The sequence below is a fragment of the Tenebrio molitor genome, chromosome 7, assembly GCF_963966145.1.
Source record: "Tenebrio molitor chromosome 7, icTenMoli1.1, whole genome shotgun sequence".
Classification (NCBI taxonomy): Eukaryota; Metazoa; Arthropoda; class Insecta; order Coleoptera; family Tenebrionidae; genus Tenebrio; species Tenebrio molitor.
In genome coordinates, this window is record NC_091052.1 from 12,060,687 (window position 1) to 12,087,720 (window position 27,034).

A 27,034-nucleotide genomic window follows, 5' to 3' on the forward strand; every position below is an offset into this window, starting at 1 on the left:
AAAATTGGTTTTACCGTCCTGTCACATTCTCATTTCATAATATATTATTTACAATGATTGCCATCACGATTAATAATGATGCGAGATTAAACCGGACTATTGATGGATGGGCTGACCCTGGATTGTTTGTTTGTGGAGTACACTTCTTTACACTCCAGTCCGCACCGACAAAGCTCGACTCACACCACAAAATCTTTCCAGTCCTAATGAATTCTAATTGTTTCGTTGTTAATTAGTCAGATAATTTCCCTCAAAGGTTGTTCAAACACATGCATTGCGTGTCTTCAAAATTAAATTAACCAAATTATAACTCACGGTTTCGCCAAATGGCAATTACACGTGATGAGATTCAACGATCGAGTACATCCGCTCGAACGTGTTAATTCCTTTAAACCGAAGACAAACATTACAAATCGGCATTAAAACCATTGGTCATCATCCAATCAACTACGTCAAAATTTTTCTGAACTTATTTTTGAGGTTAAGGTCATAAAAATCTTTACCTTTCAATGATGGTTTATATTAACATTTCGCATTTACAATCAATTGTTAAAACGCTTTTAATTGGCAGGCCCGTGTCGATTTTTTCAAATTGTCAAAATTTGCGCTCCCTAGTTGCTGGAATTGGGCAACGGTAGAATTGTAATCATGCATTCTGTATTCCATGGAGACTCGACTCGAATTAACAGTTTCGCATAGCGAGCAATACCCAATTGGAAAATTAATTTCTTAATTTCGGACCACCCCAAAGAGAAATGTTTTAATTAAAATTTACAGCACCGCATTTTTCTTCAATTCTTTAACAAGATTTGCCCCAACAAACCGCCACGATCCAGTGATAATGATCGTTGCGTTTATGTAAATTTTCGTCCGAGTTAAGAATAATTAACGTCGTGGCTTAAAAATTTGAAATCGTTTGAAAATTAATAGATCGTGTTTGAGCGAACTGCAGTCATGACTGTACAATTTTCCAGGCTTCATTTGCATTCTGTCGGCGTAATTCCAATTGAAATAATGTCGTAAAACTCTTCTTATCTAATAAATGTAGTACTTTAATTGCCGCGTATGCGATTGCAAGCTGTAGGTACGACGCCGGTTGCACAAGAAGTACATAATGCAACTGCGACGGTGGCCTAAAAATTCTAAACGACGATTGCTCTAATTTTTACACCGAATTACAGATTAGTTCAAGTGTTAAGGTCAATTGCGCTAATTTTACGGCACAGTTTAAATTTAATTGGCCCGGCCCCAGCCCGTGCTTCTTTTTCTTCGTTTTGCGGGGTCTGTGTCGCGTTTAATTCCGAGGAATTATTGCGAATTGCATCGTGGGTAAGAATACATAACGCAAGTAACGTAAACGTTTGCACAAGAGCTGTGTGTATTTTTATATCAAGGTCATAATAATCATCCCTCCAGCTTTAGACAAGACAGTGCAAGGCCTTCTTTTGGAACATCTCCCACACATATCAAAGAAGATGTGAATACACTTTCACCCGCAGTAGTCGTGGGGATCTATAAATACCTGCGGACATCTTCATTAACCATCAACTTCATCGAAGACATCCTTCCGACGGTTCTAACTTTGTGTGTGCAAGTGCGTTCGACATGAGTTCATTAAAACTAGTGGTAAGTGACAGTGAGACGCGAAACTGGCAATTTTCAAATCTGGACTGTAACATTTCCAAAACGAAAATCTTTTTGGTTTTTTTCTCAACAAGAGCAGTGCCCCTCGGACCAAATCAAAATCAATTCGAATTGTTTTATAATTTATTTGTTTTTCGCCTGATTTATAATTACTCGCCCAGTTTACACTTGTTTCGACATCTGAACAATGAAAAATTAACAAATTAATTTCTCCCAAGTTTTGCAATAATTATTATTATCTAATTTGCAGAGCTGTACACTTGCACTATGTTGCTTGCTCAACGGATCTCTTGGGGGACAACTCGCTAAGCGTGACGGTAAGTAATTTACTTAATTTAATTCGTTTCCATCCTATTCCGATTTGCATAAATTAATTTAAATGAAAATTTGTATTGCGAGCACACGAGAGAATTTTTTCTTATCTTTTAAGACGGAAAAATTGTTCAAACTTTTGTGTTCTTTATCTTTACATTTTATTCATTCCGCTCCAGTTCCTCTAGCTTTCAACAACATTTTTTTGCATCTTTTATTTACATTTCTTTTTCCCACACAATTACAATGTAGATTTTGTTGTTAGCACCTTTGTCAGGAGGATATCCTTCCGGCCGTCCTAGCGGAAGTTACTTGCCTCCAGGCGGTGGGTCGCAGCAACCCTCCGGTAGCTACGGCGCCCCATCTCAACCCTCGCAAAACTACGGCGCCCCGTCTCAACCATCTCAGAGTTACGGCGCTCCCTCTGGCGGTTTCGGAGGTTCTGGAGGTTCCTTTGGCGGTTCCTCTTTCGGTCGCGGTGGCGGTGGTGCCCCATCTCAGAGCTACGGTGCCCCTTCGCAGAGTTACGGAGCCCCATCTTCCGGTAAATCGTCTGGATCGTTCGGCGGATCCTCTTCGGGATCTTTCGGTGGTGGGTCATCTGGATACAGCGGCGGCTTCGGCGGATCCTCTTCCGGACACAGCAGCGGCGGATCTGGATCGTACAACAGAGGCTCCTCTGGATCTGCTCCTTCTCAGAGCTACGGAGCTCCCTCTACCCCATCCGGCAGCTATGGCGCTCCCTCTCGCTCCCAACCCCAGAGCAACTACCTCCCACCCTCCACCAGCTACGGCACCCCTGTAGCCTCCTCTAGCTTCAAGAGCTCAGGATCTTCCGGCCAATACAGTGCTCCGTCTCAAGGTCGCGCTCCTTCTCAAAGCTACGGCGCCCCCAGTCGCGGAGGCGGCTTCGGAGGTTCTAGCGGCGGCTTCGGCGGATCGGCTCCTTCTCAGAGTTACGGCGCTCCCTCTCGCGGCGGACACGGCGGCGGTTTTGGCGGATCTGCTCCATCTCAAAGTTACGGCGCTCCTTCCCGCGGCGGACACGGCGGTGGCTTCGGGGGTTCTAGCGGCGGCTTCGGCGGATCTGCGCCTTCTCAAAGTTACGGCGCTCCCTCTCGCGGCGGACACGGCGGCAGTTTCGGAGGTTCCAGCGGTGGTTTCGGTGGATCCGCCCCTTCTCAGAGTTACGGCGCTCCAGCTAAGCAACCTTCGCAGAGCTACGGTGCTCCCTCTTTCGGTGGCAAGAGCCAGCCTTCTCAGTCCTACGGCGCTCCAGCCGCTCCGTCTCAGAGCTATGGAGCCCCGTCCGGGCGCACTGGCGGACACGGTGGCGGTTTCGGGGGGTCCAGCGGCGGATTTGGGGGCTCTAGCGGTTTCGGAGGTTCCAGCGGGGGACACGGCGGGTTCGGAGGATCCAGAACCCAACCTTCTCAGAGTTACGGAGCTCCAGCCGCTCCGTCTCAGAGCTACGGCGCTCCGGCAGGTCCTTCTCAGAACTACGGCGCTCCGGCCGCTCCCTCTCAGAGCTACGGGGCTCCATCTACCGGAGGACAGTCCTACGCAAGCAACGGAGGTTACACCTACTAACGAATCGGCAGTTTGTACATAGAGTAATTAATTTATTAAGAAATGTAAATGTGCAGTATTAGAACTAACCAGATTTTGTATAAATAAAATGCTTTTTTATTACTTCGGGTTTTATTGTACAACAACTCCTATAATGGCTACCGGACTACTCTGATATATACACTGAACATTCTGACTTACGACGAAGGCTGTAATTATGTCTTTTTAACAGTCTATTTACTTATCGAGTATACACAATTTACCAAATATAGTTTTCTATTATACCTCTATATATTACAGCAACAACAGTGGTCATAACAGTTTGCTACGGTTTCAATGTACATTGTTATGTGAGATATATAACATTTACCACGAATTAAATATGTATTTGACTACTGACCTGTATTAGAAGTTACAACTTAGATAACTCGTCGGGAACTAAATTACAATCGATTGATTACAATGGGATCGATAATACGGTAAGGATGAAATGCTCTGATGTTGTTAATGGCAAGTCTTTTGTCTCTGTTAAATAAAACACTTCAAATGATACATAAACGATTTGCTAATTATTGTTCCATCACATTTAACACACCGACAAGATTAGAATTTTCAGAAAATCGACAATCAGAATTTACATTTATGTAAGAACAAATCTCAACAAACAATAAAACTCTTTCAATAAATACTGTTAACCCTAGTTATGTACATTTATATAAATACATCTCTAAAGAGTATTACTTAAGGAGCAACAGTGATATGTATTGTTACGTGATAGGACTCAATTCCCCGATATGTATACGTTTCCGTCTCCCAAAAATGCGAACGAATTCGATGTCATCACTTGAGAAATAGATTTCGTTGAAGACTAAAATCCCCCAAACAGAATAAACTCTTCGAAAGAAAAACAACAGAACCGGCCAGCGGCAATATAGTGGCTCTTTACATCTACATAGCACCTAAATATCTTCTAACACCTTTACAAACAGAAGACAAATGGTTAGCCTAATCAAAGCGTGGTCTGGATGTCCGGATGGGTGCCCGACCTGATCCCGCCGCCGCTGCTGACCGACCCCCTCAATTTTTCGATGTCCGCAGGCAAGACGTCGTCGTCCGCCTCCAAAGCCGGATTGATCCTGCCGTTCCTCTCGTCCTTGCCGACCATCGTGGCCGCCCCGTAGAGCTTCCCCATGGCCCCGGAGGTCATCATGGACATCTGCTCGCCTTCTTCGACCGGATCCCCGACCCTCTGCACGTCCTCGGGGATGTTGACGACGCACCGGAAGAAATCGTACCCAGGTGCGAGCCTGCCAGTCTCGAACACCCATTTCGTCCACCAAGAAACCGCAATCAGAGTGATCAGCGAGATCACCATGGCTAACGTCCTGAACGGGAACAACTGGCGCTGATTCTCTTCGTCCCATCCGGGGAAGTGGACGAAGGCGTCGAGACCCATCTGGGGCTCGCCGCCCAACAACCGAACGAAAAACGCAATGAGATAAGCCGCGAGGCTGCCGTAAGTGTTGCAATAGTTCTTGAAGTGGACCACCATCAGCAGCTGGGGGAACAAGATGACGTAAACCAAGTCGGAACACATCGACCTGCAAGGACAGCGTTAGTCTGCAAATGGGGGTGGGGTGGGGGAGTGTACCATAAACCATAAATGGAAGGAATTGTTAAAGCCATGATTGTTGCCAGTACTCCTACGATGAGGATGGAGACGCGCATCACCCAGATTATCTCCATCTCGGAGGCCTTCTGCCGGAAAATTAGTTTGTAGACGTTTCTGGCGAACATGGAGCTCGCCGAAAGTACGCTCGAGTCCGCCGAAGACATCACGGCTGCCGAAACCGCGCCTAGTCCGAAGAAAGACACGAAATCGGGGGTCAAGTACTGCAGTACCATCGGCAAGATCATGCTGCTTTCGTCCGTGGTGAGCGGGTAGGGTCCCTTGTAGCCCGTCTCGTTCCACGCTGAAACCGCTCTAGTTAACACGAGACCAGTACCAAGAGGAAGACAGTACCGGTTCCTTTGGCGATCGCTCCGATCAGTACCGGCGGTATGGCCATCAGGATGCAACCGAAAGCTGCGACGTACGACAGGAGTTGCGCCCGTCCGGCAGACTTGCTCGACAGCACCCTCTGGAAATAGACCTGCCACGGGATCCCCCCAAAGATCAATAACAGTCCGTAGTCTACGTAGTAAAAATATTCTTCTCTTTTGATCTCGCCGATCCAGTCGACGTCCATGTCCGACAAGGAGGCGACGTGTTCGTTGGTCCAAGCGAACGGAATGCACATCCAGAGTCCGATGAATATACAAAACAACTGAATGACGTCGGTGTAGGCCACCGAGTACAACCCCCCGAAAAGAGTGTAGAAAACGGCAATGCAGGCGCTGAAAATGACGCTAGTTCTGTGATCCATGTCGATGATGACGCTCAAAGTGGCCCCGAGAGCTGCGAGAATCCCAGCCGCCCAGAACACCTCTCCGCAGAGGGCCGGGAGGAAGAGGAGGCCTCCCATCCTCTCGCCGAAAGAGTCCTGCAGAGGATCCAGCATGGTGATGTAACCCTGCTGCCGCATCTTATTGGCGAAGAAGATCCCTCCGAAGACCAGACTGAGGGCGTACCCGAAGGGCGCCTGGCACCAGACCAGCCCCGTGGTGTAAATGATCTCGGCCGTGCCGTTGATGTAGCCTCCACCGACCCACGTAGCTACAAAACGGGAGATAACTCGAGAACGAAGAGTCGGGGGGAGTACCTGTCATGGTGAAGATGCCGACGAACAACCCGATGTTGCGGCCCGCGAGCATGACCTCCTCTTCGGAGTCGTTCCCGGCCTCCTTCTTCCGACCCGCCCATATCCCCACACCCAGGATCAGGACGTAGAAGATGATGATGGAGATGACTCCCGCCACGTTAATCATGATGGCACGTCCCGCTGCAAGCACCGGCTAAAAATAGTGCAGATCGATGGTCTGCGGGTCACCAGTGCCGGCCGGAACTAGCGTCGAAGCACTTGGTTAGAAAAGGAGTTAGCAAAACGTGTCCGTCACCGGATTAGGAGCGAGTCTGTGGCATAGGTGTGCGAGACAACAGTCGCCCCAACGAAGCGAAGTTTTTTGCGAGGGACTGTTTCGGGTTCTAAACGCTAGGCCGCACATGGGCGCTTGCTAACTTCATCAAAGCCACACGCACCACGGACACCTAAAAGACATACAATTTTGACGCGCTCACGGCTAGGACTGTCCTGGTCCACGCCAGGTATTGATCCTCGGTGACGTCAACGGGGACTCGGCCCTCATTGGACGGGCCCCGTCCTCAACCCCGCGGCCTTCCGCGAAGAGATCGAGCCACGGAGGCGGCGCAGCCTGCCCCATTGGAGATGGTGCACGGAGCACCCACCCCGACACCCACGTCGCTCTTTCAGACCGCGCTCGCACCAAGGACCAGTCGATACGTCGAGGAATTCGCCCTATTGATTATTTCGCTTCTTCATCAATTATTACAAATGTTTATATTGAACGAGGATGTTTACTAAATGTAACCAGGCCTACGGGGTCACATTCCCGAATTGTCTATCGAGCGGTGCAATTACCTCAACATTCACCGAACTTGTCCGCCCCTTCGTTAAAAATTCAACGACCAATTTACGAACAAATACGTCAAAAAGAATATTTTTACAACAGTCACAACTTTCTAGAATTATCCACAACAATAATAAAATTATCACATTGCAACCAGCAAGACAGGTTTTATTCTAATACATATGAGTTTTACTAAATGAAAACAAACACAGAAAGAAAGGGTAGATGTGCAGTATTCTATACCGTACGCATTTGACTGTTCAGAGTTCAGACAGACGCAAAAACAGTCTTTGCGTTATTTTAATCTGGTCAACTTTAAGAAGCAACTTAAATAGATCTGAATAGGTCACAATCAAAATAGAAAAACATTTTTCTGTAACAGAAAAATGTTTTTCTATTTTGCGTTTATAACAAAACTATTACAGCACTCAAAAGAGTGCGTTAATAGCTGATTTGAGTGCTGTAATAGACCAGTACAATTTACATTTTCAAGGTTGGTAACTTTCAATGTCAAACATCAAATGCTAAACGCCAAATCATACTAAACAAACCAATGTAAAATTCCCGAAATTTTAAAACTGAGAGTTTTCATCTGAAAAGGATATAAAAAGACGCAAAATAGAAAAAATAGTGTATGATATCTCGTTTATAAGGCATTTTGTAGCACTTACTCCTTCATGGCACTTCTCGCAAGCTCGTCGTGCCCTAAACACTACTCATAAGACTCATATCATAATAGTAATTTATTATACGAGTTTTATAAGACACCATTTTGTCGCACGTGTTTTTTAGAGCACGACGAGTGCAGCGAGGAGTGCTATAAAGCAAACAAGTGCGACAAAATGGCTTATAAAATTAGTGTAATACAATATTTTTTCTATTTTGTCCCTATTTTAAATTTAAAAAAAGTTCAAAACATAATACTAGGAAAATTAATTTGGCAGATATAAAGGGTTGGTAATAGTGGTAACTAGACGAACAATTGCAAGTTTTGAATTTAAAGTGTCGTGAAGTGCAGTGATCACCTACTCAGCAACTACTCACTGTGAATCACTGCCAACATTAAAAATTTAAGTAAATGTTCCTGAAACCGGTATCGAAAAGAACTCCTTTTCGAAACCCGTTTGAATGTTATACTGACTGTGTTAAAGTTGCAAAATAGAAAAATAATATACCTACTATTCATTTATTTGACACGAAGCGACCTATTATAGTGAGGATTAGAAGGTGGTAATTACTTATAAAAATTTCCGTGTGAGGCGCCAGTGTAGTGTTTTTGTTTTTACGTAGGAAATTATTTAATAATGGCGAATATAATTTGTAACCCATTTGATACCAAAGAATATTCTTTGTATTATTTTTACTGTATTTTCATTTTACTTGTGCCTTATAAAATCGTAAGAGCTTTCTTTTACATCAGAAATCATGATGTACAGACCTTCTACGTTAAACTTGTTCAGATTTTTCAAAAGATACATTCTCTCTGACAATCAAAAGACTCTTACTTATGATTTCATTAATTACCTAGGGTAGGTTAAATTTAACTACAGATTAAAATATACGAAAACATTGTTATAACAATAGGTAACTAAAGTAATGAAACATTTTAACCTACAGCTAATTAACTGGCGTTGGTGCAACCCGCCCTTAATCACTTAACTAATTTACCAAAAATTGTTTTGTGCAGTAAAATTAAAATATTAATGGTAGTTTATCTGACGAGTTTGTGTGTAAATTGGACCTTTTTTGGCACGCGTGGGCCATTTTAAAACGCGAGTGAAACGCGTGCCAAAAAAGGTCCAATTTACACACGAACGAGTTGAATACAACGTTTTTTGTTCGACGAGCCCCTTAAAGGCTCCAAATCGTTTAAAACCTTTAAAATTAGCTTGACGTTTCGTTTTGACAAGTTGTGACATTTATCAAAATCCGTTCACAAAGGAGAAAATTCTTAAACTCTGACAGTGTCGAACAAAAAAAGCATTTTACTGTTGACCAAACAAGCACGTTATCACAAACTTTATGAGGTACAAGTAAAACAAAACCGCTGTAATTCTTTTCGGTTTTTTGAGTTGCAACAATTATTTGTACAAATTCAATATTTTAAGATTGAAATTAATTTTTAGATATTTAGAAGAACAATTTAAAGTAGTAATCCATGATTTGCCAGATTTAGTAATCCAGTCAGATAGCATTGGATTGATTATTTCGTTTAAAATTGTGTTGATTCCCACAAAATTCCTGTTTCACCTCGCATTAACAAATCGGTAACCTTTCACAACTTTTAATTGCGGCTATTAATGTAATTCTTGTTGTTTCGAGGAAGTTTGATCATCTCGCTTGTCGATAATTAGTGGCTCTTACGCTAACAGAATGAGCTTTCCATTTTTAACACTCTTTTATGTAAATTTGTCAACGGAGAAACGTGGCAATTCAGCAAGGCCTCCATCACGCACCACACATAAATTCCAGATTTTAATGAATGAAAGTGAGCGAAAAAGATCAATAGTTCCATTTTTGCCCAACGATAAAAATAATTCCGTGAGTTGAAGAATTCATGCTCTGTTTAAACAAATTCGGTCATGTTGGATGATTTACAACATCAACAAAACGTAAATACTTGAATGTAATTTAGATACTACATAGATTGTGGGTTTGGGGTTGCAATGGTAAACTTGTAGTTTTAATCAGTTGAGAGTTTAGATTTGGGGTAGTATTGAACGAAACAAGATATTTGTGTAAGCGAGTGGGCGATAGTGAACCTCTCTGAGAGCATTTTGGTTAAATCGAAAAGGTCAAATTGTCCTAATCCGTCAATTCTAAACTATGCAAGAACCTGTCGCATTATTCTTGATTTTGTGAATTTTCCAATACTTTCCACTTTTCGGAAAACCCACTAAATTTGACATATTGTAGATATATCAAAGTAACGTGCGATCGAATGAAAAAAAATCGAGTTACCTGGATCGTGCTATTCTGATAATTTGGTTCAAACAACCATTTTCGCCTACTCTGATTTTTTTTATTCGATCGCACGGTACTATAAAGAGTACTATCTTTACTAGAAATTGCTTAGAAAATACTCGTAAGTGTGTGTAGGTAAATACCATCAATCAAATTATGCATTCAATAGCTTCAAAGAAACGACTTCGTATCAATTGTTTGATAAATTAAAAACACTTGTTTCAAGAAAAACCTATTGAAATTGCAAAATTTTTTTTCTATTTAATGAATTATTTACTTAACCACTTATGAGATATTTTTAGTTGATCAATTGATTAGAATATTCTATACCCCAAAATCAATGAAATGTGTATTTGGCGGTCGATTTGCTCATGTTCAAAGCCATGTATGCAGGGAGATCTGTTAAAATCTGTAAATCTGTGACACATATGCGCCATCTACTGGCTGCAAGTCGAATTTGATAATTTTGTGATCAGATATTTTCTGTAAAATATGGATTTTAATAGAAGTGTAAGAATAACGTAACTGTATTAAATTTAATACATTTGACAAGATCGAAATGGTAAAATAACAGAAAGTAAAATAACAATAAAAAGTGAGCGCTGTGATTATAACTGTTATTAAAAAATGTTTTCTACATTTTGTTGGTGTAAATTAAAAAAAAAAGATATAGGTACAAATAATTTGTTTTAATTGTTTTTTTATCCTTTATTAGCATTGTTTCAGAGCAATCAGTTGCAATAAATTAATTTAACAAGTTAGTAAAGATAACAACCGCTTGACAGTTAATCCGTTCAGCGTTCAGATGTCGCTAAAAACAGTAAAAATATCTGTAATACCGATGCATATATCTACTTTGATGCTAGTTCCCCATTTTGCACGTTTGAATTTCGTTTTAAAGAATTTGATCATTTGTTTAATTTCATCATATATTGCGTACTTTTATTAAACATTTATTGTAAGTATTTCAAGTGCGACAGAGGAGGGCCAGAAATTTCATTCATTTCCACGAACTACAATACTGGAGCACCGGTAGTGTGAAAAATGCATCGGGTGAGTTTAAACCACGAAAAAATACTAAAACTTGATCAAAGGAACTAGGAACGTTAAAGAATCTAGCTCGTTAACTAATGAAAAGCGGCAACGACAACGATTGATTCCCGGCGCATTCGCCATTTTTAACTCAAACAACAAATTTCTTGTTAATTCTCGTTTTATTGATAAGACCAATTTCCCAATAAATTCATTTGCAAGTTAGTAAAGACAACAACCACTTGACACTTAATCCATTGAACGTTCAGATGTCGCCAAAAACAGCAAATATATCTGTAATACCGACAGAGATTTTGATGTTAATTCTCCATTTTGTACTTTTGAATTTCTTTTTAAAAAATTTGGTAATTTGTTTAATTTGATTATATGTTGCTTGCTTAAATTGAACTTTTATTGCAGGTATTTAAAATGTGGGAGAAGAAGGGCAGAAATTTCATTATTTTCCAGAACTACCTACAATGCTGAAGCACCTGTTTTGTGAAAACTGCATCGAGTGAGTTTAAACACGGAAAAATACTAAAACTCGATCAAAGAAATTTTAAAAACTCTAACTCGGCAACTAACGAAAATAGCGACGTTTATTTACACGTTCCCAGCGCATCCGCCATTTTAACATTAAACAACTTTTTTTATTCTTTATTGATAACACCAACACAACCATAATGTTTTCAAGTTAACTCATATCAGTGTTAAACTATTAAACTCCGCATTGTTTTGATTTAGATTTTACCGGACGAATCTTTAAATACATTTTTTCGTACCTATCTACTGTAAATTGTACAGTATGGAACAAAATGATTTTCATCTAGTTACCTTTGCATTATTGGTGTAAAAATACGATGTGCCGTTCTACAGGCAGTATCCCAACCTCAAAATATACATCAAAATTCTAAATGTGATTTATTGCGAAGGGATAAGATCGGAAATACGCCTCAATAATGAAAGTGTTTCTTGCATGGTATACATTTTAATCGTTTGTTAATTCAATTCAATAAATTGTAATAATTGCCAGTCTGATTGATGACATTTATCGACAGAACTTCAAGGTCACGTCAAAAAGAGTAGAGCGGTGCACGAAAATTTACATGTGAAAAAATTCTACATTTATTGTGGATACACATTGGTGATTGTTTTATGCAACACATTTTACGCAATTTTTAACACCATGCTGAGCTATGACCTTGAATGTAATATATAATTCGCGATTCTTCTGTTCTGTTGTCTGTTATACACTTTCGGGTCGTGCAGGAATCGAAATGTCAGTTTAAAGCCAATTATATTTTTAAACATTTTTTAATGAGACCATAATATTTTATGTACTTTGGTTCTAAATATTAGCACGGATTAGATAACAACTGTATTAATGTGTACGTTAACTATAAATAAAATGTGGGTAATAAAAAAATGCTATTAATAAATTCACTGTAGTGCCTTCGATCATCTTTTCAAAATGACATCTCGCTGATATTATTTTATTTGCTCGTATTTTCTACTGTTACCGACAAAACATTAATAAACACCTATGCACATTTGTTTTCTCAAGTGATAACATTTATTTATTTGGCAACTGTGATGTCGACAGTGCAAGCTTTCCATTGGCAAAAACACTTTCTGCACTTGCCAGTATCACATTCTTCGATTGTATAAGAGACGTGCAGATAAATAACTATTTCGTAACAATAAAACAATTCGAGCCGTAATAGATCTTTATTTGGAATGTTTCTTTATCAGAGCTAAAACATCCTCGACGTCCTCTTTAGAACCTAGAAATATCGGAGATCTTTGATGCAAATCGTGCGGTTGCACGTCCAAAATCGAAATCTGACCGTTAGAGGCCAATCCCCCGGCTTGGCTCATCAAATAAGCCATCGGAATACATTCGTACAGTAGTCTCAACTAAAAAATAAAACGATTGTTTAATTTGTTCGTACGAATACTAAACTTTTTACTTTTCCATTTGGAGATTCCTTCGTGGCCGGGTATATAAAGATCCCGCCATATTTTATAGTCCTGTGCACGTCTGCGACCATCGAACCAACGTACCTCGCGTTGTAGGGTTTACCTTTGGCAGGATCCTTCTTGTTTTGGACGTACTCCTTAATCGCGTCGTCCCACAGATGCGTGTAACCTTCATTTATCGCATAAATTTTACCTCTACTAGGAACCCTCATGTTGCTGTCGGTCAGGATAAATTCACCGATCGAAGGATCGAGCATGAAGCCGTGCACACCTCTACCTAACGAAAGGACCATCATGGTCGCACTACCGTACAAAGCGTAACCAGCAGCCACCACTTTGTTTCCCGGTTGCAAGGCATCTTTTAACGAGGGCGTAGCGGTGTTATCCTCTTTCTTCATGATGGCAAAAATCGATCCGATCGAGACCAGACAGTCGATATTCGAAGAACCATCAAGCGGATCGAAGGCCACGATGTATTTGCCGCGTTTGTCCGTTTCAATCTGCAAAGCATCGTCTGACAAAGTGAGACGGTAAGTTTTTGGCGTTTACCTCAATAATAGTCTCGTTTTCTTCAGAGACCAAAAGAGCGACGGTGTAGGAGGACGAGAGCATGTTGATGAAGAGCTCGTTCGCCAAAACGTCGAGTTTCTTGACTTCTTCGCCTTGCACATTTGTTTGCCCGACAGTGCCGAATCTACAAACGGGAAGAAAGTGTAGAATCAATCGTCGAGTGTAAGGTAGGATCACGGTCAAATATTTTCCGTCACTTCCTGCTCACAAAATCGCTCGTTCGACTTACAATTGCGTTATGCCGGCCCTCCGGACTGCACTGCTGATAACTTTGACGGCCGTCTGGATCGAGTTTAGGAGTTGAGTCAGTTCGCCGGTGGCGTGAGGCACTTTTTTTTGTTCGGCAAGAACGAATCTTGTCAAAGTGATACTGTTGGAATCTAGAGCCGGTGAACCCGACATTGTGGTATCTGTCGCTCGACGGTTCAGCACCAACTGAATCAACTAGTAGAAAGTTGGCGCGTTTATTTATAAAGTGACCTTTGAAGCGAAATTTCAATGACGTCTAGATAATGGAAATGACCGGCTACGACAACCGAAAAAACATATTTACGGGTTCACCTCTTCGCTTATCGACCAGATAAGAGAGCGATAGGTGATTCCGTTGGTTTGGGAAGTCGTGCCCCCGACGTCTTATCTTTGAGGTGTGTGTGTTGTGTTGTGTGTAATCGGGGTTTTGAATTGCAATTGCTCGTATGCAAAGCTACTTGTAGTTCAATGTTTGTACAGGGTTATTAGGTATAAATGATTGTAGTCGAAGCAGGCCATGCCCATGTTATGAAATTTTTGCCGCTTTCAGTGAACTGTCAATTTTTGTCGCTGTCGCTGTCATTTTTTAGGTGAAAAGAGCGGTGATGAGACTTATTTTTTTTTTTTAATTAACGATTGAATTCAAAAATATTGCGTTGTTTTGCATCCAATTCAACTCCTGTGTGTGAAAGGTGTGTACTCACTTATTCACACCATTTTGATGTTTTTTATATGAAGCGGCAACCATAAATTTTACATTCAGTTTTTACGCTTATAACCCTGTACAATGGCGGCGATGTCTTGATAAGTCTCAAAATCTAAATGTGGTTGAGTTTTTTCAACTTTTTAAGATTGGTAACTATGTAAAAACTCGAACAAAACCTGTCTGAGATAAAAGCGTTATGACCATAAATACAATGGCCACCAACTTTCCAAAAAAAATATCATAAAACACCTTTGTCTGTCTCTAATCGAACCGTACACCATTGTAACCAATATTATTTTTATTTCGTCCTATTTTCATCGAGAACTTATTGAAAATGATATTGCACAAGAAAATCCTACCTACCTCTTTACGGCAAACGGTCTCCGAATTCTTTACCAATATTGTATTGTATTGTGTGTTGCATGCTTACGAAGATTGTTTTGGTTTTTGCTGTTGAACATGTCTTATAGTCTTATTCTTATTTTTCTGTTCGACTCACTATTTAATGAAAAAATCCCTCGAAAACTATGGAAAATATTTCTTACTAATATCCGTAATCAATAAATCTGGTCTCGACGCCGTGAACGTTTTTGATGCCTAATAGAATTTCCATTAACAACTCAACACAAAATTATAGAAATGGAATGGAATACAAAAGACAACATAAACTCTCAAATCAATTAACCCCCAATTAAACATTACTACAAACGCAGATGATTCATTTGTACTACATTTTTCAAGAAATAGGAAATTTGATGGTGAAGGACCCATTCCCAACTTAAAAAAGGAACATTGGTAAACTATTAATAGATTTTAAAACGTTACAATGCAAATTATAAATTAATTCGAAGTTTATTCTTCCGTAGATGATGTAAGTTCAATTTTTTCTTCAATCCACTCAGTATAATTTGCTACGTATGTATAGATCCCTAAAGTTCCGTTTCTTGCACAACCAAATCCAAATGATACTAATCCTACATTGATTCGATTAAATATGCAAACTTGAGGTATTTTTGCATTTACCCGTTACGATGTACTTTCCATCTTCATCTGTAGTCTGGAAGGGTCCGCCACTATCACCTTGACACGTATCCTTCCCTCCCTGCAAATCTCCAGCACACAAGATATTCACTGCTTCGTCAATAGTTTCGTTATTTTTCTGGAACATGTCTCGACACTCCTCGTCTGAATATATTTTAAGTTGCACTTCTCGCATATTACAAGGAAGCATCGTTGCAGAGTGTGATTCTTTACCGAAACCAATAGCTATTCCATTACTTGGTAGGGTTTGGACTTGAGTAAATTTTTGTATTAGTGAACCATTTGCCTAACATTAGACAATTACCAGGTTTAGGAAGACAAATGGGTGTGTAGTCCCTAGCCGTCCCATTCAATATTATCAGTGCGATGTCGTGGTATGCCGAGCCGTTCGTGTACTTTTCATGAATAATTACTTTTTCAGCAGCAAAGGTTTTTTGAGTTTTCTCACTTATGCATACGTTGTATACTCCTAACACTATTTCATAAATTTCCTCAAACGTCGTAAATCTATTTTTTAAAAGTTGAATTTAACATCCCACGCTTATAATGAGACACATACCCATCAGCAACAGATTGAAACCATGGTTTGTAACAATGAGCTACTGTTAACACAGTTTTTGGTCCTATTAAAGAACCTGCGCAGACAAGTTGTGTATTATGAGTGCGAAGAACAGCATACCAGGGATACTTGTAGTAACCTACGTCCGCCCCTCCTACAATTTTTTCTTCTGTTTGCAAAAGTCTTCCACATTTTGATCCTAGCAAAACGTATTCGTCCAAATATTTAAATATAATGTTTATAACAAATACAATATAACAAATATTTTTTAAATATTAGGAGTATTACACAATTATAGCTGTGTGTGTTTATACATAGAATTAATTCATATTAAATTTAGAACACCCGATAAATACAAGTGCTATTTTCTAGTACATGGTACATGTTTATATTTTTGACCAGCGGCAGCGTTCACATTTTAATGTTTGTCTTGCACGAATTTTGAAGGCAAATCTGAATGATCTGATTCTACAAAAAACAACACACCCGAATAAATGAACCTACCCATACCAGAATAAATAAAGAACTTAAATTTTCTTTTACTTTATTGTTATCGTCTTGAACCTCCAGAATCCGTACTGCGGAGTTTTTATGTTCATATTAAAAAACAATGCTTTACATGAGCAGGTACATTTTTTCAGATATTGGGAATTAGATAATACAGAAGCAATTTCGAATATTCAGAAAAATATTACAACAATCCTGAAAAAATCTAAACTATGACCTCTTTATTCTATTCGTAGAATAATTTATTTTACTTTTACTCATTTAAATCACACAATAAATGACGAAGTTTTGGCTTGCAGCATTTGTCTCATGGAACAAATATTAAATGAATAATTGGAATTGAATAGAAGTAACTTGTCATTCTTACTATATCCGTTGAATCTAGCAGAAATCAGGAACGCATTTGAGAAAAGGAATACAGAAAATACTGTAGGTTTCATTTTGTTGAAGTAAACGGTTCACTATCTGTTCACAAACTGTTCGTTATGTTTTGTTTATTGGTTTACGTATATAATTGTTATTATACGGCGTATAATAATTATATGCGATAAGATTCCTCCACCCTTTAAGTATTATTATGTCATTAACAACAAAAAGTTTCAGAAAAAGAATTTTTAATTCGTCATGTTGGCTAGACCCTACGTCAATAACAGTAGCAACTTACTTTGCTTATACCCTTTCTTTATGCTGGCTATGAATAAGTAGAATCCAGTTGAATTAAATTAGATCAAATTAAGTGGTCACGCTTAGATCAGAATCAGAAATGAAAAAACTTATTTGACCTTCTGTTCATAAATAATGCATAGTATGTTGCAGGCTCCTGACATTTCAGTTACGGAGCATACGCCATGTTTGCTCCATTTTCTACGGTAATGAATGCTGTGTAAGAAAATCTATACAGCAGGATAAGGTATTCCTTATGATTTCACTCCATTATTTCACCACCAAAATTAAAAGTCTTAGGGCCAGTTTACAGAAGCGAAATTAAGTTCATCGTAATCAAATGCGAGATTAACTGAACACGTGATCAGATTGAACCAATCGAATCTTCGGATTCATGGGTTAATCGCGCATTAAAATTTAATTCGAATTATAGTTATTTATTTTATTTGTTACTAAATTGTAAACGTCATTTATTCGAACTGTCACTTGACGTTGAAAAGTCATTTTAACTGGCTAGTAGCGTTAAATTGACAGCAGACCAGTTATGAATTTAACAAGTTAGTAGAGAAATTTGAAATTTGGAAAGGATAGTAGCGTTTTTAACATTTGAACATTTTTATTTCTTTGTTTCATACAAATTAAAATTAAATGTACAATTAGAATTTCCGCTAATGTCGAACATTCCTGAAGCGGAAGTGAATTCGCTCGTCATTGGACAATTAATTGTAGAACCTCCCGAAGTGGAAGCCACATTTGTCGAAGTGGAAGCCACATCTGTTGAGTTTCGTCCAGGAAACATTTTTTTCGCAATTTCAATTTTTTTATTGATAGAATCATCCACATAACCTTCCGCAATTCCACTACTTTTCCATCCTCCCGCACGTTTTAGTGTCAAAATATCTCCACCTGCATCCACAACCATTGTTGCTGCTGATCGGCGAAATGAGTGACCTGTGTATAATTCAGGTTCTTGTAGCCCTAAGTATGTTGCAATTTTTTTCGGTACACCGCCAATAGTGTGCTGGCCAACATTGAGGGAAATACATTTGCCATTACGGTAGGTTAAAAAGAAACGTAATTGGTCTGCTTGACGAGGACGAAGAGCTGCATATTTTCTGTACAAAACACAAGGTTGAAAACTGCAGCCCTCATCTGTGATCGTAAATCTCCTTGTTAAATTCTTTGTATTCCGTAAAGTGACGATAATATATTTCTCAACATCTTCTACGTCCTTCACCGTCAACGAGAGAAGCTCGTCACACCGGCAAGCACCAAAAATTCCAAAAATTGTAATCACTTTATATAACAACCAATAGTCATCAGGAGCTTCAACAAGAAATTTTTCCACATGCTCTTTTGTTAAAACCCTTGCCTTCTTCGGCACGTAACGCTCATTTTTTCTCTTGAGAAAAGCAATTACCTTATGAAATCTACAAATGTCAAGTTAAAATATCACTTTTTTGACAACGTCTGTAATAGGAAAACAAACCTGCGAACTTCAGCATTTTCTTTAATTTCCAGGCAGCTTTTTAACATGGACCATTTCGACCACAAAGAATTGTGGCTAAATTTGTCTGATAGTTGGTGAAGATACACCAAAAGAACGTCTTCCGTTACACCAGTTACGTTATTGTTTTTCTGCCAATTTTTAAATTCTTCATATTCTCGTTCATATCTTGCTAAAGACTTCGCTGGCAGTAAACTGGAAGCCACGTTTATAGCTTCCTTTTTGATTTCTTCTGGCACGTTCATTTGAGAAAAAATCTTGACGGAAATAAACAATTTGAACAAACGGCGCGTTGTCATAGTAATTGTACTTCTAAGGTTTCTGAGTTTTGAGCAATAATTTGGAAGAAAACAGGATTTGATCATTTTTAATTTTATTTAGTTGTTTACAATTTAGTAACAAATAAAATATTATACAAGACACGCCAGGTAACTGGTTTTACTGGCTCAAGGAGGTAACTGACTCGTCTTCGACTCGTCAGTTATATCCTCCATTCGCCAGTAAAAACCATTTTACCTGGCTTGTAATGTAAAATACTATAACGCGTTCGTGTGTAAATTGGCCTTTTTTTGGTATGAGTGGGCCAGATTAAAACGCGAGTGAAACGGGTTGCTACGGGTTTTCCTAACGGAAGGCATCCCAATGTGAAAGTTATTATTATTAAATTGACCAACGACTGAGAGAAAAAAGAATGTAACCATGAGAACTACATGCGGTAGTTTTTAGTTACCTATTGCGTCGCTGCCATTTTCATTTTTGCTTCCTGAGAGATTTTTTTTTAACTGAAAGGTGCAGAAGAGTTTTTGGTACAAAATCGGGGTCGATGTGCTATGCTATACTACTAAAAGGCCTGTGCGTCTTTTTTGACACACCCGATATTGTTTAAGAAATAGGAAATTATATAGTGAAGAACCTATTCCCAACTTCAAAAAAGAACATTAAATGCTAAACTATTAATAGATTTTAAAACGTCAAAATGCAAATTGTAAATTAATTTGAAGTTCATTCTTCCGCAGATGTTTTTTCTTCAATTCACTCAGTATAATTTGCAACGTATGTATACATCCCCAAAGTATATTTATTTCCGCAACCAAATCCAAATGATGTTATTCCTGTATTGATTCGATCAATATGGTAACTTGAAGTATTTTTAGATTTACCCGTTACGATGTAGTTTCCATCTTCATCCCTAGTCTGGAAGGGTCCTCCATCATCACCTTGACAGGTATCCTTCGTTCCCTCCAAATCTCCAGCACAGAACGCATTCGCTAATTTGTCACCACTTTCACCATTTTTCTCGAGCATGTCTCGACACTCCTCATCTGAATATATTTTAAGTTGCACCTCTCGCATAGTACAAGGAAGCTTCCATGCAGAGGATGATTCTTTACCGAAACCTACAGCTGTTCCATCACTTGGTAGGGTTTGTCCTACTTGGGTAAACTTTTGTATTAGTGTACCATTTGACTAACAATGAACAATTACCAGCTTCAGGCAGACAAATGGGTGTGAAGTCCTCAGCGGTGTCCTCGAGTATTAACAGTGCGATGTCGTAGTAATTCGAGCCATCGCCATCCATGTACTTTTCATGAATAATTACTTTTTCAGCAGTAAAGATTTGTGTATTTTCCTCACTTATGCACATGTTGTATCCTCCTAAGTATATGAGATAAATGTCCTCGAACGTCGTTTCCCTATTTAAAAAATATAGAATTTATCATTTCACGCTTACACACATACCCGTCAGCAACAGATTTAAAAAATGGTTTGTAACAATGAGCTGCTGTTAACACAGTTTTTGGTCCTATTAGAGAACCTCCGCAGACAAGTTGTTTAGGATTATTTTGAAGACGAAGAGTAGCAATCCAGGAATACTTGTAGTAACCTACTTCGTTCCCTCCTACAATTTTTTCTTCTTTTTCCGACCTTCCACATTGTGGTCCTAGCAAAACGTACTCGTTCAAATATTTAAATAAAAAGCGATCAAATTAATTTGTAATCGAGTTATCCATGAATCCAAAATCGTATGTCGTTACTTGAACTCCACGCTCCAATAAACGCTCCCTGAAACACCTGCTAGATTTCGACACATCAATCGCAAACGACATAGGGATTCAAATCCATGACTCGATTACAAATTAATTTGATCGCTTTTTATTTAATTGATTAATTTATAACGCCCTAAATTGGCTACAACGAATTAAAAACATATAATTTACAACTATTATTTTGTGATCTTCGAATTTTAATTGAATCGTTCTTCATACGAACTCAAAAAACTGCCATTTTGTCGCACTTGTTGGTTTATAAAAAACGCGTGCGACAAAATGGTTTCTTATAAAACTCGTATAATAAATTACTATTTAAATATAATATTTATTTTCTACTTTGCGTCTTTAATGACTCTATTAAAACACCAGGAACAGTGTTTTAATGAAAGTCGTTTTTTAACGACGAATATGTTTGAAACATATTCTCAGATTTGTAAAACTTTGCATTTTATCGTCAAAACTATGACGTCAAAAGTGTCAATTTTCGAATAATATTCAGTAGTTATATAACGAGTACATGCCAAATACGTGATTATTTTTACGAGTCCACTCGTAAAAATATTCAAGGATGGCATGCACGAGGACTATTTCCCGAAAAAAAATTCACTCACTTTTGATACATAGTTAGTAGGAATTTCACGATAGAAATAATTTTAAAAAATAGTTTTGGATGAATTACGATCAAAAAATCGAGATTGTTAAGGTAATTGCACTTTCTATGATAACTATATACTCGTATAACTATTGTTGCTCAAATACTAATTGTAACTTAAATCAATAAATGCATTTTGATAACTAAAAGCCCGAATGTTTTCAAAATGTCAAAAATATTCACTCTATGCACATGTGCAAATACCCAGGTATTTTCATGGTGCATTGAGTGAATATTTGCGACATTTTCAAAACATTTGGTTAGAGTATTTGAACAATAATAGTTATAGTTATTATTGAAAGTACAATTACATTTACAATCTTAATTTTTTTATCGTAATTCATCCAAAAGTTTTTTTTATTATGTATTTCTATCGTGAAATAACTATTTTTTTATCAAAATTGGGTGTTCGATACAACTGTTAACTCGCCGTTTCATATTTTATATTGAATTTTGAAGCGTCACATTGACAATTTAAATCAAGTTGTCAACAGTGTTGCCAATATAATTTAAAAGTCATAGCCTACTTTAATTATAAATTTCAATGAGCTCACGGTATTAAGTCAGGCTAGCAGAGACATAAGCCTGAATAATTGGAATTGAACTGAAATAAGTTGTCATTCTTACCAGCAGAAATCAGGAACACATTTGAGAAAAAAAATAGAGAAAAGAGTGTAGGTTTCATTTTGTTGAAGTAAACTGTTCACTATCTGTTCGATGTGTTTTGTTTATGGGTTTATATATACATATAATTATTATTATTAGGTATACGGTGCATGCGATAAGCTTCTCCACACTTTACGTACAGGATTATTATAAATGATTGTAGTCGAAGCAGGCCATGCCCATGTTATGAAATTTATGAGAACTGTCAATTTTTGTCGCTGTCACTGTCATTTTTTACGTGAAAAGTGCGGTGATGAGAATTTTGTTTATTTTTTTTAACGATTGAATCTCAAAATATTGAGTTGTTTTGCACCCAATTTAACTTCCGTGTGTGAACGGTGTGTACTACTTATTCACATCATTTCGATGTTTTTTATGAGGAGCGGCGACCATAAATATTATATTCAGTTTTTACGCCGACTTGGACTACAATCATTTATAATAACCCTGTATTATTATCTTGTCGTAAAGTGTCACGTGATCTGCGCGCAAAACCAATTTGTGTGGACGAGTGCATTCGACAGTAAATAGAGGAGATTTGTCAGAGCGTTGTTCATATGGTGCAACTTTATTTACGACTTTGTTTTTTATGCGCACCAAGTTCACCCAAACACCCAACCGAACACTAATACGATTATAAAATTTAATAAAAAGATGATTTTACGTGTAGGTAATACAGGGTTATTCTAAATGATTGTAGTCGAAGTAGGCGTGAAAACTGAATGTAAAATTTATGGTTGCCGCTCCACATAAAAAAAATCATCAAAATGATGTGTTAAATCGGGTGCAAAACAACTCAATATTTTTAAAATTGATTGTAGGACAACTCAATATTTCTGGATTCAATCGTTAATTTAACAAAAATTAATAAAATCCTCATCACCGCACTTTTCACCTAAAAAATGACAGTGACAGCGACACAACTGACAGTTCACATGAAAGCGGCAAAAACGTAATAACATGGGCATGGCCTACTTCGACTACAATCATTTAGAATAACCCTGTACTTTTATCCACAATTCTGCATGCATAAATTACGTCAATTATAAGCTAACAATGCTTCACCCTCAAATATGTCAAAAATCCCCTTTTCATTATTATTGATCATATCACACCATCACAAACTGCTCAAACGTTTTATTCTACGGTGCAAATTTCCCATTGCACGATGCGCCACTGTTGTGGTTCCTTGCGATTCTCATTTTCCCTACGCCACTGACATGTTAAAGGCCACAGTTAAAGGCCGCGCAGCTAAGCTCCGCCCACAGGTCCTTTACCAAACAGATTTATAACAGTCTAAAGCTTGTTTGAGACCATGCTAAATTTTGTAGAAAATTTGTTAGAAAATGAGAGAGACCCTCGATCAGGACCAATGAACGCTCAGGATCATAGTCTGTCTTTTTCAGATCCTGATCGTTTATTGGTCCTCTCTCATTTTCTAACAAATTTTCTACAAAATTTAGCATCGTGTCAAACAAGCTTAACACGAAAAAGATTCAGAAATAGTTATGTATTTAAAAACCGAGTGCGACAAGACATTTTTCGCGCATGAGCGCGTTATTTGAAGTACGAGCGACGAAGGAGCGCGTGCTTCATTTGCACGAATGTGCCGAATACGTCTTCGTCTTCGCTCTTCGAAGTTTGTATAGTTTGTCCAGCGAGAGATTGATTGACAAAAAAATTTTTTGGCCGAAATAGTACAATCTGCACCAGCATCATGTATCTACTAACTACATAGTTACTATTGCGGGCAAAAATGTGGGATATCAACGTCATTGTCTTGACTTTTAATGTGAAATAACCCTTACCTGATTCTAACCCTACTTTGAATTGATTGACGTTATCATTAAGTATTGTAGGTTGTAGGGAATTTTTGTAAGTAAACACGTAGTGAATATTTATTTAATGCAAAGTTCCAACCAAAATCTACCTTTATCAAAAGAAGAGGGCATTTGGAAAAGGAAAATAGGAGTCTAAAATAAATTTTTAAACTGTCAGCTGGAATAGTGTCAAAAAAATGACAATAAAGCTTGAACTACATCGATTTTTTCAAAACTGACAGAAATTTGATGTCCCACTTTTTTGCCCGCAATAGTACATATTAAAAATGACAGACACCACGGATGTCACTGAAAACAGTAACTCAATGTTAATTTTTCATTCACTTGATCACTTGTGAACATAAAAATAAAATTGAGGATGAAATAATTGGTAAAATAATTACATTAAAGGGTTAATAGTTATTTAATGTATAACGGCCGGTTTCATAATCCGACCCTAAAGTCTCCTTTAATAAAATGCGCCTTTAAGGTAAATGAGACTTTAAATCTAAAATAAAGGAGACTGCATTTCATAAACATGGACTATCGAAACATTAGTTAAAATTTGCATTAGTTCGAAAACGAATTTCCTAGGGAATTCTAGGGAATTTTACAGTAAACGTTTGAAAGTTTTGGTAACTCGCAACTGTTTCCCTCGGACTTTGAATTGTATTTCGAGTAGGTATTTTAATTTTTGTTTACATTCTGCATTTTACATTTTGCTAGTGGAGCAGCGCCAAATTAAAACATCCGATTAATAAAAGATTGCGACCAAAAATGCCAAATCCAACCTTTCAAGTGAAGGAGGAATTTTATAAATCTAAAACAAAACTTGTACATATAAAATAAGATCCTACACTTAAAGAGAAGAGAGGAAAGAGAAGAACATGAAAGGAAAAAACTGTTACCTATTAGATTTAGATTGAATTAGCAAGAAAACAATTGAGCAATAAAAACTAATGAATTCATGGAATATCTTTATTTTCTGAATACCTATAAGTTTCCGAAATGTTGATTTAATTATTCGGTAAGTACCTACTAATTCACAAAAAAAGCAGCAATTTGTGGCAATGCACTAGCCTAGCGAAATGTCACTTGTCGTGTAATTGAGGTTATGTTCCCCATTTAAATCCACCTTTAACGAGATAAAAGGCCGACAACGAGCTTTTAAAGTTAAAGGGGGTTTTAAGGATTTAAAGACGCCTTTAATGAATATGAAACACAATTTTTAGTTAAAGGTGGTTTTAAATTTAAAACCGCTTTTAAAATACATTATGAAACCGGCCGTAAGTGTATAAAGTTATCCTTTATGTCACGAACGGGTTTAAAATACCACCCAGGTACGAGGGAGTATTTTAAAGGATGTGAGTCGTTTGAGAACCACGTCGTTTAGCAACCTATTTCTAAACATTGTTTCCAACAAATTATATTGTTGTATTCTGACAGTTCTGTACCATAAAAGCGTGCACTAAAAGTTTTATGGCACGATTCCGTCAGTTTCACTAAACGTCAACTTTGACAACGATTTTTAGTGCAAAAAATGCCTACTTTTAGTTTTTACACGATCGAAATAAATTTAATTTTAAGCGGTAAGGATACGACAAAGGTAGCAATTAGGAATAATATTAAATTTATAAAAATGCAGCAGAATACTATAAAAAACGGTTGAAAATAAGTATTGTAGGCGTTTTAATTGGCTGTGAAAATTTGCAGTGATTAAAAAATCAAAGGAAAACTCGTTTCAGTAAGCTATGATTTTGCATCGTCGCCAGGAGAATAGATGGCGCTAAACGCTTTGTGAGTCAAAAATGAATAGGAAGTTTGCGTTCTATATGTTCTGTGTTATCTATGGGCTTGACCGATAACTGTCGCCACCTATAGGACAATAGAGTAATTATAAACTTCTGTCTGACGTTAGACCAGTCTCGCACTCCACTAGCAGTTTAGTGGGTTTGGCTCAAAAAACGCAATTTATTTTGGTGGCAGTTCTATGTCGAGCTACTTACTTACATGATAATCAAAAACTCAAATATAATAGTTTCTTTTTAGAATTTGCGTCTCTAATTGGTCTATTATTGTATTCAATTTGGAGTCGTTTTATGGGTATCTATTAAAGCACTCGTGATTTAATAGACCTCTAAGAAAATGTTTATCAATATTTCACTTATTTCAGTGTATTATTGTCATTTACACCAAAAAACTTCCAATATTAATGTTCAAACTCCACTTTTTAAAATCTGTTGCAGATGTAGTTGCATCCCTTACCTTGGATTGCCAATTAATACAAAATTCCCTAGAATTTACCTTGATATGTGTCCAAAAAAATTCAAGCCGTGTTTAAAGAAACTTCGAGGGTGTTTAATATGCCGAAAACGCCCCAATGGACATCAAGTCGTGACTAACTAATGAACAATCTAATTTATAATGTGACGTTTTATATACTATTTGTCAGTGCAAAATGTCGCACTTTAGAGAAGGGAGTAGAAAAAAATTGTTACATACTAAAAATTGCTAAAATTTAAGCATTTAGAGTTTTCATATTTGTATGTATGTGAGAATGTCGTGCAAGAAAATCTGATCTCTCTATATGTACTCGTACAATAAGATAGGGTATTCCTTATGCATCATGTTTTTCTATTTACAATAACGTACAAACTACAAAGAAGCTATTATTTAAATAGTTACTAAAATTAATTATTTAAATTACGTTTTGACTGTTTTGAGCGACTTTTTGACTATGATCTGGTATATCCACTGAACCAAATGTTTCAGGAAAATGTCAAAAAAAAACAAATTAATTAAATTTAATAAATGTCAGGAAACAAGAGCGATGTTGATTTTTAAATTTAAATGTTTCAGTGTTGCCAACACAAAAAAAATCCCTAATGCCAATTATTAAAACAAGTGCTTTAACTATTATTTAACAGATATCTGCAGAAGTCGACACAAAAAAT

General features: G+C 37.8%; 5 protein-coding genes across 6 annotated transcripts; 1 reads left to right on the top strand and 4 right to left on the bottom strand.

Moving 5' to 3' along the window:
* The first annotated feature begins 1,379 nt into the window (after window positions 1-1,379).
* On the top strand, window positions 1,380-3,648 carry LOC138134928 (uncharacterized). Its single transcript, XM_069053525.1, has 3 exons — window positions 1,380-1,626; window positions 1,895-1,961; window positions 2,222-3,648. The coding sequence occupies exons 1-3, from the start codon at window positions 1,606-1,608 to the stop codon at window positions 3,544-3,546; spliced, it is 1,413 nt and encodes a 470-aa protein (XP_068909626.1). The 5' UTR covers window positions 1,380-1,605; the 3' UTR covers window positions 3,547-3,648.
* Window positions 3,649-3,675: 27 nt separating this feature from the next.
* Window positions 3,676-6,783, bottom strand: ChT (choline transporter). The gene is made up of 4 exons (XM_069053524.1): window positions 6,288-6,783; window positions 5,549-6,241; window positions 5,177-5,498; window positions 3,676-5,126 (listed from the first exon to the last, which is right to left on the bottom strand). The coding sequence occupies exons 1-4, from the start codon at window positions 6,451-6,453 to the stop codon at window positions 4,535-4,537; spliced, it is 1,773 nt and encodes a 590-aa protein (XP_068909625.1). The 5' UTR covers window positions 6,454-6,783; the 3' UTR covers window positions 3,676-4,534.
* A 6,042-nt stretch (window positions 6,784-12,825) lies between these two features.
* On the bottom strand, window positions 12,826-14,161 carry fbp (fructose-1,6-bisphosphatase). Its single transcript, XM_069053345.1, has 4 exons — window positions 13,889-14,161; window positions 13,639-13,783; window positions 13,080-13,589; window positions 12,826-13,026 (listed from the first exon to the last, which is right to left on the bottom strand). Exons 1-4 carry the CDS (start codon window positions 14,059-14,061, stop codon window positions 12,838-12,840), a joined length of 1,017 nt encoding a protein of 338 aa, XP_068909446.1. The 5' UTR covers window positions 14,062-14,161; the 3' UTR covers window positions 12,826-12,837.
* Window positions 14,162-14,314: 153 nt separating this feature from the next.
* On the bottom strand, window positions 14,315-19,118 carry LOC138134817 (trypsin II-P29-like). 2 transcript variants are annotated; one of them, XM_069053347.1, is made up of 5 exons: window positions 17,089-19,118; window positions 16,215-16,368; window positions 15,960-16,162; window positions 15,638-15,907; window positions 14,315-15,588 (listed from the first exon to the last, which is right to left on the bottom strand). In XM_069053347.1, the coding sequence occupies exons 1-5, from the start codon at window positions 17,159-17,161 to the stop codon at window positions 15,467-15,469; spliced, it is 822 nt and encodes a 273-aa protein (XP_068909448.1). In that variant the 5' UTR covers window positions 17,162-19,118; the 3' UTR covers window positions 14,315-15,466. The 2 variants fall into 2 exon arrangements, with proteins under 2 accessions (XP_068909448.1, XP_068909447.1); XM_069053346.1 differs by having other exon boundaries at window positions 16,215-16,413.
* A 129-nt stretch (window positions 19,119-19,247) lies between these two features.
* On the bottom strand, window positions 19,248-22,370 carry LOC138134819 (trypsin-3-like). The gene is made up of 5 exons (XM_069053348.1): window positions 22,222-22,370; window positions 20,632-20,833; window positions 20,377-20,585; window positions 20,052-20,321; window positions 19,248-20,003 (listed from the first exon to the last, which is right to left on the bottom strand). Exons 1-5 carry the CDS (start codon window positions 22,277-22,279, stop codon window positions 19,924-19,926), a joined length of 819 nt encoding a protein of 272 aa, XP_068909449.1. The 5' UTR covers window positions 22,280-22,370; the 3' UTR covers window positions 19,248-19,923.
* Window positions 22,371-27,034: the final 4,664 nt, after the last annotated feature.

What these genes read in the sequence shown, in the direction of transcription:
- ChT (XM_069053524.1), bottom strand. Translation starts at nt 6,453, where the DNA reads ATGATTAACGTGGCGGGAGTCATCTCCATCATCATCTTCTACGTCCTG. An exon ending in AGCGATCGCCAAAGGAACCG is followed by an intron (nt 5,499 to 5,548) that starts GTACTGTCTTCC and finishes GAGCGGTTTCAG; the next exon opens with CGTGGAACGAGACGGGCTAC. An exon ending in CCTTCCATTTATGGTTTATG is followed by an intron (nt 5,127 to 5,176) that starts GTACACTCCCCC and finishes CTGTCCTTGCAG; the next exon opens with GTCGATGTGTTCCGACTTGG.
- LOC138134928 (XM_069053525.1), top strand. Translation starts at nt 1,606, where the DNA reads ATGAGTTCATTAAAACTAGTG. An exon ending in TGAGTTCATTAAAACTAGTG is followed by an intron (nt 1,627 to 1,894) that starts GTAAGTGACAGT and finishes TCTAATTTGCAG; the next exon opens with AGCTGTACACTTGCACTATG. An exon ending in ACAACTCGCTAAGCGTGACG is followed by an intron (nt 1,962 to 2,221) that starts GTAAGTAATTTA and finishes TTTTGTTGTTAG; the next exon opens with CACCTTTGTCAGGAGGATAT.
- fbp (XM_069053345.1), bottom strand. Translation starts at nt 14,061, where the DNA reads ATGTCGGGTTCACCGGCTCTAGATTCCAACAGTATCACTTTGACAAGA. An exon ending in AGGGCCGGCATAACGCAATT is followed by an intron (nt 13,784 to 13,888) that starts GTAAGTCGAACG and finishes TCCCGTTTGTAG; the next exon opens with ATTCGGCACTGTCGGGCAAA. An exon ending in AGGAATCTCCAAATGGAAAA is followed by an intron (nt 13,027 to 13,079) that starts GTAAAAAGTTTA and finishes TTTATTTTTTAG; the next exon opens with TTGAGACTACTGTACGAATG.
- LOC138134819 (XM_069053348.1), bottom strand. Translation starts at nt 22,279, where the DNA reads ATGAAACCTACACTCTTTTCTCTATTTTTTTTCTCAAATGTGTTCCTG. An exon ending in TTTAAATCTGTTGCTGACGG is followed by an intron (nt 20,586 to 20,631) that starts GTATGTGTGTAA and finishes TTTTTTAAATAG; the next exon opens with GGAAACGACGTTCGAGGACA. An exon ending in TGGAAACTACATCGTAACGG is followed by an intron (nt 20,004 to 20,051) that starts GTAAATCTAAAA and finishes GAATCAATACAG; the next exon opens with GAATAACATCATTTGGATTT.
- LOC138134817 (XM_069053346.1), bottom strand. Translation starts at nt 17,161, where the DNA reads ATGAAACCTACAGTATTTTCTGTATTCCTTTTCTCAAATGCGTTCCTG. An exon ending in TGCTAGATTCAACGGATATA is followed by an intron (nt 16,414 to 17,088) that starts GTAAGAATGACA and finishes ACGTTTTGCTAG; the next exon opens with GATCAAAATGTGGAAGACTT. An exon ending in CATTTGTCTTCCTAAACCTG is followed by an intron (nt 15,908 to 15,959) that starts GTAATTGTCTAA and finishes AATTTACTCAAG; the next exon opens with TCCAAACCCTACCAAGTAAT.